The sequence below is a fragment of the Diuraphis noxia genome, unplaced genomic scaffold (assembly GCF_037042655.1).
Source record: "Diuraphis noxia isolate RWA-SAM2 unplaced genomic scaffold, SU_Dnox_SAM2 contig0002, whole genome shotgun sequence".
Taxonomy (NCBI): Eukaryota; Metazoa; Arthropoda; class Insecta; order Hemiptera; family Aphididae; genus Diuraphis; species Diuraphis noxia.
Genome location: NW_028301712.1, coordinates 24378681 through 24393522, shown reverse-complemented (window position 1 = coordinate 24393522; position 14842 = coordinate 24378681). Strand labels below are relative to the sequence as shown.

The 14842-nt window shown below is 27.5% G+C and overlaps 1 protein-coding gene across 1 annotated transcript in view; it reads right to left on the bottom strand.

The window, feature by feature from the left end:
- trh (PAS domain-containing protein trachealess) overlaps positions 1-14842 on the bottom strand; it is a 130604-nt gene that overhangs the window by 94147 nt on the left and 21615 nt on the right. The window contains exons 2-3 of the mRNA XM_015515335.2: positions 13229-13261; positions 2192-2236 (exon numbers count right to left, since the gene is read on the bottom strand). Coding sequence (XP_015370821.1) covers positions 2192-2236; positions 13229-13261 — 78 coding nt within the window. The remainder of the gene's footprint in view (positions 1-2191; positions 2237-13228; positions 13262-14842) is intronic.

Genomic DNA, 14842 nt, shown 5'->3' with positions numbered 1-14842 from the left:
TATACTGCACATCCTTGGAAAATTGATTGTTTTTGTTGCTTCTGTGCAAGTAAACAACGATGGGAATCTGAAATCAGCCATTTATAATAGAATACGCTATATACACACATCAGTATATCATGTATAGATTATATAGACGAATGTACGAATAAATTATACCTATATATTATGCGCGTACCCATTTATCGATATTAGTGGTAATGTTTTTTTTTTTTTTTTAATAAGCCACTTCAATAGTAAATCCTATTCCTAACTATAACTATATTATATAGCTGAAAACCGGCAGGAATAGTGCCTATACACTTGTTTATCGATCAAGCGGCGACCATCCGTCCGTCGTACACATATAGGATAGCAATACCATTTAGGTACTCTAATAAATAGGAAAAACAAATAAAAATAAATAATCACAATAATAATGACAGTTGATTGTATCTCAGATAATAGTGTTTATATTTCAAAGATATTACAAGCGCAAATAAACACGACAAATAATACAATTTCGTAAAAAATTTTCTGCACGCATTTCAATTGTTTTAACAATATGTTTTTTTTTCAAAGTTAAATGCCAGTAAAACATTCTACCGCGAATAACTCGAAAATCAATTTTTAACGATATTTTAAATCTACGTTGGTAAGCTAGGTATTGGAAACTGTCGACATAATCCGACATACTATTATATAGTGCATGAAAATACTGTAATTTATAATGGAATACAATTCAACTATATAATTTTTAACCAAGAAATATTTCCTTCTTTTTCTATAAATAGATCGCGTACTATAGACTTACATATCATTATAGGTTATATACATAAAATAGCATTATGAAACAGAGAAATATAATTGGTGATAAATTTAGAATTTTTTTTAGTTGAAAACTGACTGTTTTCTTATGATGGCGGTAAAGTGATAACAGAAAAGTTATTTTTATATATCTGAATTGATAATCTTAGAAAGATAACAAATAGATAATGCAAATTTAGTTTAACTAGGATGAGATATTTTCATTATTTCTAGGACATTTTATCGGGCTACAATTTCAAAGCGCCAATTGTCGTACAATTAGCTCAAAATGTTTATTATTTAATGGAAATTTTGAATTAAATTAGGTTTTCGGTAGATAAGTTTAAAAGATTTCTATAAAAGTAAGAGTAAGTGAAAACAAACACTTATCACCATCGAAAAATATTTAGGGAATCTGAACACTGCAAAAAATATTACAGATCAATAATTTAAATATTACCTATTTATTTATAATTAAATTTTCTTTTAATGTAACCAATTTTTTCTGAGACTTGGATTTTATTTGTTGAAAATATAATCCTATGTACAGCTTACAATTTAAATTATCGTACAAAAATGAATAATTATCAAGTAATTAAAATTTGAAACTATAAGAAATAGGTACCTACCTATATTTTCAATTATTTTTGACGGATCAAAGCTATCGAATTAATAGCATTAAGAACACTGATAATTTAAATCCCATAAACGGCAATTGATAATTTTATTGATTGAACAAATATACCAACGGTAAATATTAATAGTATAATTTATTTAAATGTTACCAATTACATAACATTAGATTCATTAAAAATGTGTTCTAATCATAATTAATATTGTGGTGGTTTTTCAAACATTAATAGCGCTTAACATTATTATATTGTACACTGCATCGGTACACTGTAAATGGTTCATATACGTATGTATTCCGACAGAGTCCGTTGACCGTTGTTGTTTTTACATTTTATATAATATATTATATTTATTTTTATTTTTTGTAATAATTAATTATTATCATCATCTCCAGTCGTAGGCGTATCTCCGACTTATTGCGTTAACCTCCGAAGTCCACGGCTATGGATTATAATATTATCCTCACGAAACCAGTATAGGTACGCTCCATCGTATAATCTATACATATACATGTGTGTGTGTGTGTGTGTGTATGCTATACATGAAATTAAACGCATATTTGTATATTAATGTTCTCGTACACATTATTAGTTAGTGGGCAATAAATTTTAGCAGTCAAACCGGACATTTGGGTGCCTCCTGATAATAATTGATTTGTACACCGAGAAAACTATCTATATTGAAACACCTAGGTCCTATATAGGTATATGTACGCATCTCGTTCGCCAGTTTCCGACATTACATCATGTTATAAATATATAGAATAAATTACCTGGCATTCACCGACGGGGAATGACCATCTTCAGACAACGGTTTCCTGTAAAAAAAAAAAAATAATAATATAAATTAGGAGAAGAGTAAAAATATATAAATAGTAGTAGTACTATGAAGTTATTATATTTAATACATTTTTCCAGTATTGTACAATTTATTAAAACAGGCGAAGTCATTGTTTCTTTGGTAATAATAATTATTAACGAAACACTTCATTCACAATACGTAATTCATAATAAATAATAACGCCCATTATATATTATTATAATTTATAATACGTATACCATGTACCTGCAGCATGCATAGGCACTATTATCTGAAAATTTGCCGCAGATTTATTTTAGAAGTTTTGAACATTACAATTTCAAGGCTAACTTGTTAAATTTTATTTCATTTTTTCGCAATTTAAACCTTATATAAAATAGACAATTAAAAATATTTCAGTTTGTATATGAATATACAATAATATTAAAATGTCTTAAATTATTTAAATTTCGTAAAATGTATGAATACAATTATAGATATATAGTAAAAATTATTAACTGAAGAATTATTTCGTTCATTTTTTAAATTATATTTTGAACAGTAATTAGAAATTTTAATCATGATTTTTTGGGGGGAAACATTAATAATATTTACAACTATTGTTTTATCATAGGTTTTATTTGTGTATGGTACCCACTGCAGGTAATTGGGATGTATTAATTACATAATATTTAAAGTAAGCTATTTAAAAGTACACATCAAAATATAATTTTAATTCTAGTAAATACTTGGTTTAACTCTGCAGTTTATTTTTTATTTTGTATTTTGAAAACAATCACGTACAAACCATACATTTCTTTTTGAAGATCTCAGATTTGAATATAATTTTTTTAGCTTAATTTTTATACATGGCTTGCCGTGTAATTTAATTCTCGTTTGGTCACCCATCCGTGAAGAAGCAGCTGGAGGAGCGGCTAAACACCAATGTAGAATTGCAACTGGTGCATTCACTCTGCCACGCCATGCCCCAAAGTATCTAATTAAATTCTTTTAAATCGGTATTTCCGTACATTTAAAATTATTAGAATAAAAGTAGACAAATAGTGCGTTGTATTATGAAACCTTCAAGTAGTTAATTCGTTGATCTTTTTATCATATTACACCAGGTAAACAAAGACTAATTGCATATTAAAAAAAGTTGCTATCTTTTAAATTTTTTTTTTTAAAAAATAGAGTATAAAATATCATCCTCTTTATTTATATGTACCTATATAATATGTAATCATATTATATCTATTTGTTTATTACAATATTTTAGTATTTATAAAGTTTTGGATAACTTTTGTCCTACAACTAAACTTTATAGACCAATGAACATATTATTAAATTTATATTTTATTTATTCATAATAAGTATACATTATTTTTGTAGTATTGCAGAGTACATATTTTAAATATTCAAGAGAAATGAAAAATACTACAATAAAAAAAAAAAAAATGTTACCTAGATAATAATAAAATATTCTTAATTATCACACATAATATTCTTTGTTTATTCATTTCGTTACAAGATAGTGTTAAACTACCATCCAGCAGTTTTTTTATTTAAGTATTTACCGGTCAAATGGTACCACGTGTAAATATCATAATTAATAACAAGACATTTGTAAATTTTTTTAAAGACATGTAATATGTATAGGTTTAGTTTAAGTACCCTGGTTACTTTCTAAACGTCACACGGATGAAGATCACGTTACTAATGGATAATAATTAACCACAGATACGGTCACGGTATATACAATATACATATATTCACATATTTGTGTGAGGACACGCGAGCTCTAAACCAAACATTATACTCTCGTAAACATTTATTATCGACGCGAGGTTGATTTTTTTTCTTTGAAGTTCTTCCCATTAAATCGTTAATATAACTGTTTAAAAAATGGCCACGCTTAAACTACCTGGCAACTTCTAAACCTATAATGCCTAGTTAAATAAATGTATATTACTTATAAAAGTATATTGGTAGGAATACGGAATTAGTATCAGTTCTAAATGTTTAATGTTTAAGAGAATGCTTATGCATTTTAAAATTATAATTAAAAATGAAGAGGTATATTTTTGAATTATTTATTCACAAATTACACAAATAAGGAGCTTATAAATTATTTAAATGCGTATGTATTATAACCACTAATAAATGATGTATGTTATTAGAATTTTTTAGGTCATATTAAAAGAGAAAATTCCTATTAAGGGATATAAAATAATATATCATATTTGAAAATAGTATTGAAGTTCTAATAACAATATTAGAGCTTTATTGGTCCAATAATAAAAATAAATCGTAAGATTAATTTCTAAGGAAAACGTCACAGCCACATGTGTTTTTTCCATTTTGCAAACCCTTAATATAGCAAGTAGTCATATTTGCGTTGAGTAGAACTAAAACTATTGTATTTATTAGGTTCAATATGACAAAGAATTTACCAATTGTCTGATTTGAAGGTAAGAAAAGTATCGATGTTTGTATACGCTAGTTAAAATCGAAATTAAAAATGTGTAGTAATTATATTTAAATTTGTATTTTCATTATTTAACTTTTTATTTGATTTCTGAATTTGAGGCCATTTATACAGTTTAAAGTTTCTAAACAAGTTTAGGACACGCTATATTCTCCTAGTGTCCGTTTGTCTCCAGTAGGTACATATAGTTATGATTGTTGATATTGTTGTATTACAATAATGATTCTATTCAAAGTAAATTCATACTTGTCAATATTAAAGAAAAAGAAAAATTGTATTTATTACGCCTATGATGAGCAATATGAGTATTTACTATAGATTATATTATACCTAACCAGCAGTCAACTTAAAAAAAAAAATAGGTAAGTTTAAAATTGTGTACAGAATAATGGTTTATTACGTTGTAATAAACATTTAAATATTTTTTAGAAACCGGGAGTAAACATCTTATGGAGTGAGCTTTCTTAACTTTTTTATATTTAAAATCCAGCTTAACACGACCATAATAAATGTATAAATTATCTCTACTAAAAATTCTGAAAATGTATTCAACATATTATAACCTGAACATTTTGTGACAAACCAAATATAAAACTATTTTACAGGAGGCGCAAATTGATCCGACCTGACGGTGAATTTCGTATTATATGTATGCGTGTAATGCCGCACTTTATTTTACAGGTGGCCAAGTTTTGATCCAATCAAAATATTAATTTTTGAATTAATTATGTAGGTATATACATTAGAGATAAAGACACAATAAACCAAAAATAACCACCTATAGAAAATGTATATAATTCAGTGTTAAATATGAATAATAAATGATTGAAAATCGCATAATATAAGAAAAAAAATATGAAATGAAAACTAAATTTTAAAACATTATTTATACCGTTATTATCTGAAATAGCAGTGATAAAAATAATATTTTTTACGTCACGTTAGTAATTGCCAATCGGTTAAAAACATTAATGTGAATAATATACATTTGTACTTATGATATAAAATTATTATTATTATTAAACACTATACAGTATTGTTTTGAAATCACGTCATAATCGTACGTCTTAGATATTATATTATTGTGTGTACTGTGTATGTGTATTTGAGTATGTGTGTGTGTATCTGGTGCCGTCATTACTCTTACACATTAGCCGACAGTGGTCGGTGGTGTGTCCGACAATATCGGATGACCCAGAACACAATGCACGAGACGCACGTGCCTGAGCTCATTTGTACGCTAAGTCACGTATTTACTGGCAGCTGCCATGCCACGGTACGTGTGTGTGTGTGTGTGTACATTCTCGCAGCTCCCGGTGAAACTTCGACCCTGAGCGTTATATTTTGCATTAAACTTTCGGTCCGATATGTACCACCGAGTAAAATGACTCGTGCAACGCAACTTTTACCTTCTCCTGGATGGATACAACATACAACAAAATATAATATACGGTTTCCATGTAACCCCCCCCCCCCCATTCCACCACATATGTCTACGTCCCCGCAAGAAGTAAGTATTGCCGGAACAGAATTATTTGCACCCAAACAAAACGCAATCTTCGAAACGATAAAATATTTTGACGTGTTGTTGACTATATACTGCAAACAGCTATATTGTGTTTATTATATTTACATTCATCATATGCTTAAAATTTGCAAGACTTAAAGTGGGATTGGTGGGTCATGTCATGTGTAGCGTACTCTGTAGGTATACAATGAGTCATTATTAATGACATTTAAAAACAAATTAGAAAAAAAGCGTCTCATTTGAGATTTTATTAATTGAAAACTCTCGCGGATTGACTTCGCTAAATACAATTATTGATAACTTTTATTTATTTTTGAAAATGTACCCATTTGAATTCTTTATTTTGTCAAAAATATTTAGTTAAGCACAAAATATAATACTTGTGAGTTATAATATAACAACATAGGTGATTCATTTTCATTTATCGCTAAGGAGCGTCTTAACAGTACTTAAAAATCTATTAAACTAATTATTATAATTTTTCAAAAATTACCACATAATATATTTTAAAGCGATGGGTGAGGGAAAGAAGAAGATATTATACTCAGGATTATTCAACAAGAATGGCCACACCCAATTTTTTGCTATTAAATTGATAAATCTTAGATTTTTTAAATTTTTAAGTAAATTCAAAAGCCATATTTTCATTTCATAAAATATTCTAATAAAAAAATCAAATAAACATCATTGTAAAACTAATAGTTACATTCTTCCAAACTATACAGTTATAACTAATTCAAATTATATTTATGTTAAATAGGTTATTGAAATATAATATTTTAATAAGCAGAATATTATGATAATCCCAGCAATAGTTTAATCTAAAAATAGTATTTTTTTCATGAAATATACGAAAAACAATTTTAATGAGAGTTCATAGTGTTTAACTATAAAGTTGTTTCACAAATTTAATAGGTGCATTGATCTAAGTCATTTCAATATATCAATCAGATATCCGGTCCAATATATTAATAATAATATACATAACAGCAATTCAAACGTATACATTTTATCACCTACAGGATCGAATTAAGACTGAACATTTTACCGGCCTCAGACGTGTAGGCCGACAACCTTTTGAATGACAAAATCTATAAGAATTAACTGTCCTAAAATTATTAAATAAACTCACGGTGTATAGTGCTTACCTCATAAGCTAACTGGCCTATTCTTGTCGGTATTTATATTACTACAAGGAAAATCTATGTTAATTTTTTTATAATATTGTATGTTTTCAGTTATAAGACAACGGCACAACGCTTATTTATTAAACTAATAGATGTTTAATCTTTAAATTTTGAATATTGGTTAAAGACTTATAGTCAATCTTATTTGCTGAAAAATAGCAAAATAAAAACTAAGTTTAAAAGATAATAATTAGGTTATATCATATATCGACTATTAACGAGTAATATACGTTAGTAATTGAAATAACTATGACAGCTACCTCTAATGATGAATGATAAATTATATCAATCGTTTTTTTTTTTAAATTTATAATTTATAGGTATCACTACTACTTTGAAGAGGACGAATTATTCGTACGATTAAAATTAGTGTTATTCTGCTTAAAAAACTTAGATACTCAAAATATTTATCATTACCGATTTTTATTTTAAACATTTTCCATATAGATATTTGCAACAAACTCGCACACCATACACGCGCACGCGTGCAAGCACGCACACATACACAACTCCGGACATACAATTATTTCATTCCGTAAAAGGCTTCACCAGGTTGACGTTCTTACTACGTCCCTCTCCCATTATACAGTAGTTGACGGTCGTTGTTTTATGCGATTATTTATTATTATTCCTTTTTTTCATTCTTATTTTCCCCTCTTTATTTCTATTTTCTGTCTCTGTTTCATACCTTCCATTTACTGTTTTAATTTGAACGATTGTATTCCAATGTCGCCCTCAGACGACATGCCCACGTTTGGTCGTCTCTCTCCGCTGGCCATTACTCTCATCAAACCAACACTAACCCATCATCCATCCATCCATCCGTTGACGACCGTTGCACGAGGTATTTCCACTTTGTTAGAAGGTACACACACCATCATAACAAATATCTACGGTGTACCCGCGATAACCGTTTTTAAAAATATTTTGTCTGTGCTATTTGACTTGCACTACCTGTTTGATTATTATCTTAGCCTAAGATTCTTACGTATATAATATGTACTGTTGTACTACATAATTATCCATATATATACCCATGTTATGTATGTCTATATGCTCATAGATATAGATGTACAAGAAAATATTAAATTATATTTATACGAAAAGATATTTGTATATTATTAAGCATTTTTTTGCAGTGAAATAATATTCAATAATAATAGCACAAATTATTCATATATAATGTCATAAGAAATTTATACACTATGATATATTATACTTACTCTACATTATTATAATTTATAATAATTACAGTTATGTCATATTATAATAAATGAAAAATGGAATATGCTCCAAATTATATTTTAAACTAAAAACATATCTTCGGTCTTGCCGAGTTGCATTCTAAGATTTAATACCAAGATGTTGCTATACCTATATAATATTAAATATATGTTCATATGTTAACGGGTATATATATATATATATATATATATATATATATGTCTCTATGCGACAAATATATAATGAAATATACAGACTTGTAAAGAATAAACAAAATTACCATAAAGTACAAAAGTAACTGTACGGCGAAATGTCCAATGCATTTCACTAATGACTGTAAGTAAAAAAAATGGTTTCACGTGTATAAAATCTCTTTTTTAACATAATAATGAAAATTATGAAAACCCTAGTGAGGTCTATTTGCATAACTGATTTTTGTTTTGTTTTTAGTTTTGGACAAGATGTTTAGTTCATTAGATGTTTTCCTATATAGTACATTATATTATAATATTATTATATAGTATAATATACATCTTTACATCACTATACAGTATTCATTTTTAAATTTTGTTACCTACACGACCTTAAATGTCTATGATCGGTGGAGTAAAAATTGTATTTTCCGCTATCCATTGCTTCTGTCAATGTGACAATAGAAGAGGAGTTAAAATACGCATCGGATAGCATATAAATCATTGATACTGGGAGTTGGGACCATTGTACTGGTCTCTCTATAAAAACAACATTATCTCGTAATGTTTATTTAAGACTGTCAAAACATAAATATTACTCACGATTGGCGACGGACAATAGAAATTACCTGTAGAAACGATTGTTTATATAAAGGGACCAGGAAATATACTGCAGTAGTATACCTAGTATTCATTTCAGGATTATTTATTGAATACGGTTAACGATATATAAATGGGGGACACTAAGGGATATCATGAGAAATATTGCAGTAAATGAAAATGGTATTTGGAATAACTTTTATTTTCATACCTATTATAACCATCACCATTTCGGGGCATGATAATATTACAATAATATTGTGAATATTACCAAACATCGAATTATACCTCACTGCAAACCAACAGACTGCAGAAACGCAGCTATATTGCAGGCTATATTAAATTTTCAAGAATTGAAAGCCCAATTTGTACTATGTAACCAAGTTATCTTAAAAAAATAATAATTTTATTATGTTTATGTTTTAAGTTATTATATAATTTTCTAGTTAATTTTTATCATACCAACATGTTATAAGAAAAAAACAGAAATAATATCAATCATTTTTGTATCTATTATGTCTTTTGTGCACCTAAAATATTGAAAGAACCTTTTAACAACACTATCAATGTTTTATGTTTTATTATCTTAAATTCTTAACTAATAACTTCATAAATAGGTTAAATCATATATCATATTGGAATTATTTGTTAAGACAAGTAAAACAATATAGCTTATTATAAACTAACAAACCTAACTTTAAAATTTGTGTTTATGTTTAAGTACTAACCATAACTGGTGTATATATTTTAAGCATAACGATAAACAATTTCCAGTAAAAAAATGACCAAGATTTGTTTACTATAATATTTATTAATTTTAGTGATGGTACTAAATTAATGTTAAAACAATAAGATAACAATGATTAAATTCTTATTTTAAAATTACATTATTGAACAAACAAGATATAATTAGCATCATAAAACCCAAAAATATTTTACTTTATTCGTATGATACATACAATTTTGATTTAATCACTAACAATATATACATAATATATAGTAAGTAATATTATATAAATAACAAATCTAAAATCTAAATAGTCACAATTTAGATATTTGTCTCAATAAGTATTGTGGTATGTGCTGATATGGATGAATGGTTATTACTAATTAAATTTGGGGATTAAAATTAATTTAAAATGGTATCCCAAATAGATTATAAAAATGTCTAAATTATTAAATACGTCGGATAAATATATAAATGTATAAAAAAAGTATACATACGGAATGACAATCATGTTTATGTAATTTATCACCGGTAAACATGAGAAAATGTAGACATGCAATACATATAGGTGCAAGTTAAATCGTTCAATTTTCCAATCGATTTCATGCGATTATTGATACACAAAGAATTAGTTACAGGGAACAAGGGTAAAAAAATAATGTGAATAGTTTTGAAAAATAATAATAATTGTACTAACGTGTAACGAAAAACCGATGTCTCATTATACAATGTTATTACGGATGGCTTAATCATTTGTCATCTTACACCACCGGTTGAAACTCCCATCAACAACGATTATAAATTTGTATTATAATCGCGTAAAAGAATTTTCTCTCTATATCGATTAATTTGAACGCCGTGCGTGACACTGATAAATACACGATGAATCGTTAAGAATAATATTTTCAAAACCAGATGTTTGTTTGATGCCACAATTTTTTTATATAGAAAAAAAATAAATACAATTTCGGACGAAAAACTGTAAACGGTTAGACTTGGTATAATTCTGCAATACTGATAACGTCACATTATAATAAGAGCCATGTTGTACATGTTTAATATTATTGATAACACGTTCAAATAATAATAAATTTGTATACAAAGTATATCAGTAACCAAAATTTCTCGTGCATTTCGATGAGTGGAGGATGTAAAATGGTAAAATGTTAACGTATGGTGGTAAGACCATTTACTATTCTATAATAATTATTATACAAAACATTGTGACGTATTCATTTAATGACGATGATGACGTGTTCATCATATAGTATATAATAGTTTTCGTTGTCGTCGTCATCTATTGGACGAAATTTTCAAGTATAAGTACATACCTATACAGTATATGATAATATTATGTAATTGTTTGAAAACAACGACGCCTATAATATAATATTACGCGATAGTGATCTCCGATGTGCACACATTTCGTACAAATAAATAATAATAATAATAAAAAAAAACCGTTGCTTCGAAACGGGGCGTTTCGTTTTGGAAAATCGTTTTTAACCATCATCCGTCATTACAGGTGTTTGTTTTCTATTAATTTCATTACGTGACCAGTGTTCCGATGGATATATAATATTATTCTGTGCGTGTGTATAACATGTAATATTGTATACACACAATAGATTATAATATAAATATACCAGTGCGCCCGCCCGCGCCCGAATGATCCCATCGCGTTTTCGACATAATTATTCTATTGGTTGAACCAGAACCGGCAGAAACTGAAATGCATATTAGATGCAATAGCAATAGCAATATCCCTATCGTCGGATGGATTTTGTTTTTTTATTTCTTGTCGTATAATAAGCTGTTTGTTTGCTGGGTGAAAATAATACGAATCTCACGATCCTGCAGGTCTCGTGCTCGCGTATATATATATATATATATTTAGGTACCTCTACCTAATGAATAAACTCAAACTGCAAACAATAATAATTATCGAAAGGTTTATATATATTATATATATATATATATATAATACTCCCGTACTTAATCAATTAAGTCGCGACTGAAACTCGTCTTCTCTATGATGGAGTAATCAAAGCCATATGTAAATAATATTATATACATCATTGGTTTCACGATGAAAATTATAAAAATGAGTGAAATAAAATGCATGTAAATATTTACGTATTTTCCTATATCAAATGCATATTTAATTTCAATTGAAATGTAATGAATAAATAATTTTCAAGCTGTGTCGAGATCGATTTGACATTTGAAAACCCTATGGATCATTATATAGTTAAATTTACAAAAAAATTGTATATTGTTACCTATATTTAGTTATAAAATATATATTTATTGTTCTGTTTTTAACACATAGGCAATTAAGTCGTCTATACCTTCCTATGAGAGTAGATTAGTGTCTATTTTAAATTTCAAAAAAATGTGATCAAATAATAATTATTTGTAACATTTAAAAATGTATAGAGAATCAATTATAAATTTATAATACATATAATAAGTATAATCAAATACCTACGTGTCGTTCGTTGAACAATATACCTATATTTTATAATAATGGTTTGAAAATATATCCTTAATGAGACACTTCAAAATAAATTTAAATATATATTAAATTTAACTTTTAACCATTAATACCTCGAATAACAAATAAAAATCAATTAACATATGTTTCATAGTTAAGCATTTAACTGAACAAACTAGCTGGGTTATATTAAACTAAATTGACGCATTAATGCATGACTTTTTCAAATAGATCCAGATGAAACCGTATCGTAGATGATTATGGGACGATGATAATAATGTAAGCGAATCGTGTTTTTATATAGCGTAAGACGTCTACAGGAGATTTTCTGACAAAATGAAATTCCGGTCGTTTTGAATAAAACGCAAATATTTCCATAATAAACGATAGGGAAGGAAAAAAAATCACGAAATTCCATATTATTATTATGATTGTGCTCGTAATTTTATTAAAACCCTCAATTCTTTTATATATTTTATATTATAGTTTAATAATATTAGAGTATGCAGTTATTTTCAGAAAAGAAGACTTAGCATAACATTTAAACTGAAAAAAAAAATTATACATACCTCTCGGGCCAACACAGCGATTCATCTCTGTACCTGAAATAAAATCAAGGTATGTGTTAATAGTGCAATGTAGTTCTTATAGTGAGTTCCACAATTTGGTCAACGTTATATTTGTAGCATAATTAATTTTATGTGTATGTATTAAAATATGAAAAATAAATGTGTATAATTCAGTTATTGTTTTCAAAAAAAAAAATCAATACCTATACATGTTAAATTGAATTAAACACATTATACTAACCAGCGCCGGATAGAGACTTTTCGGCCCACCGAGATTTTAAATTTCTACCGGCCCTTTAACAAAGTATCGGCCCTTTCGAAAAACATTTTTTTATGATCACTCTTTTTACTTTTAGTATATGTGCTTTAAATAATAATTGTTTCTCTAAAGCACATTTACAAATTACCTATTCAATAGGTACATTACATTAAGTTACTTAGTATACTTCAGTTATATTATTAAAAAAAACGCAAAATATAAGATAGATAATATAGTTAATATTAATTTTTACGCGGCCCACCGAGATTTTCTCGGTAGCTCGCCGGTTCAATACGGGCCTGATACTAACTAATTAAGCTTAATATTTTCATTGATGATTGCACTGATTAAATTTAACGAATTATCGTTTGTATCGAAATTTAATAATAACTTTAAATTAAAAAAAAAAAAAACAAGTACCTATACACAATTAAAAACAAGAAAAGATTAATATGTATTCAAAAGTAATTAGTGTCTACGTTTAAAAAAAATTACTGTGTAGGTATATATTAATTAAATATTGTGTAATATTATTTTCGTATGTTCGATCAACAAAACCGGTTCCATTTTTCAATAACTAATATTTTAATAATAATAATAAAAAATTTAAATCTTCATAATGAGTTTATTCTTTCCAGTGATTCATTTTTACTGACTTAAATAAAATATAGTGAACACCTTTTAGAACAAGACTGCGGTCAGATAAAATTGTTTCACACGGTTGGAGAGCAGTCCGGATATAACTGAAATGAACTATATCGAACACAACCAAAATATCTTAACTATACTCTCTCGAATGTATCACAAACTACGATTTTTATTGTTTTTTCGTCCATGTTCTGCATATACTAATTTTATGTCAAGGAATATTTGTCAGCATGCTCGACGTTTTCGCGATTTATCAGTCAGTATAATAATTGTATATAACCATGTAAAAATACGTTTAAGCTATCAAACATTAATTGAACAATGTGAAACTTTTACAGGCTAATGACCTCTGCTGTCCAAGCCTTTACTCTTAATAAAAAAAAAAAATTGTATATTTGTCATGAGCAATACAATAGGTATTTGTATACGGTTTTTAACGCCATAATATGATAAAAAATATGTGCATGTGTATTGTGTTCTGTTCGCCATATCGCCGGATAAGTAACGAGATTTTAAAACCAAGAGAAATATTGCAAATATTTATACTTTATAGGTATAGGCATATATAGATTTCAATAGGGATGAAATTGAAATTGTAATTCACTTTTAGCCCATTTTCTCGCGCGGCACACATGTAATGTATGGACAAAAATCGCAGATACTTTAAAACACTTGCCACCTCTGTAAACACATGTCGCCGAGAAAAT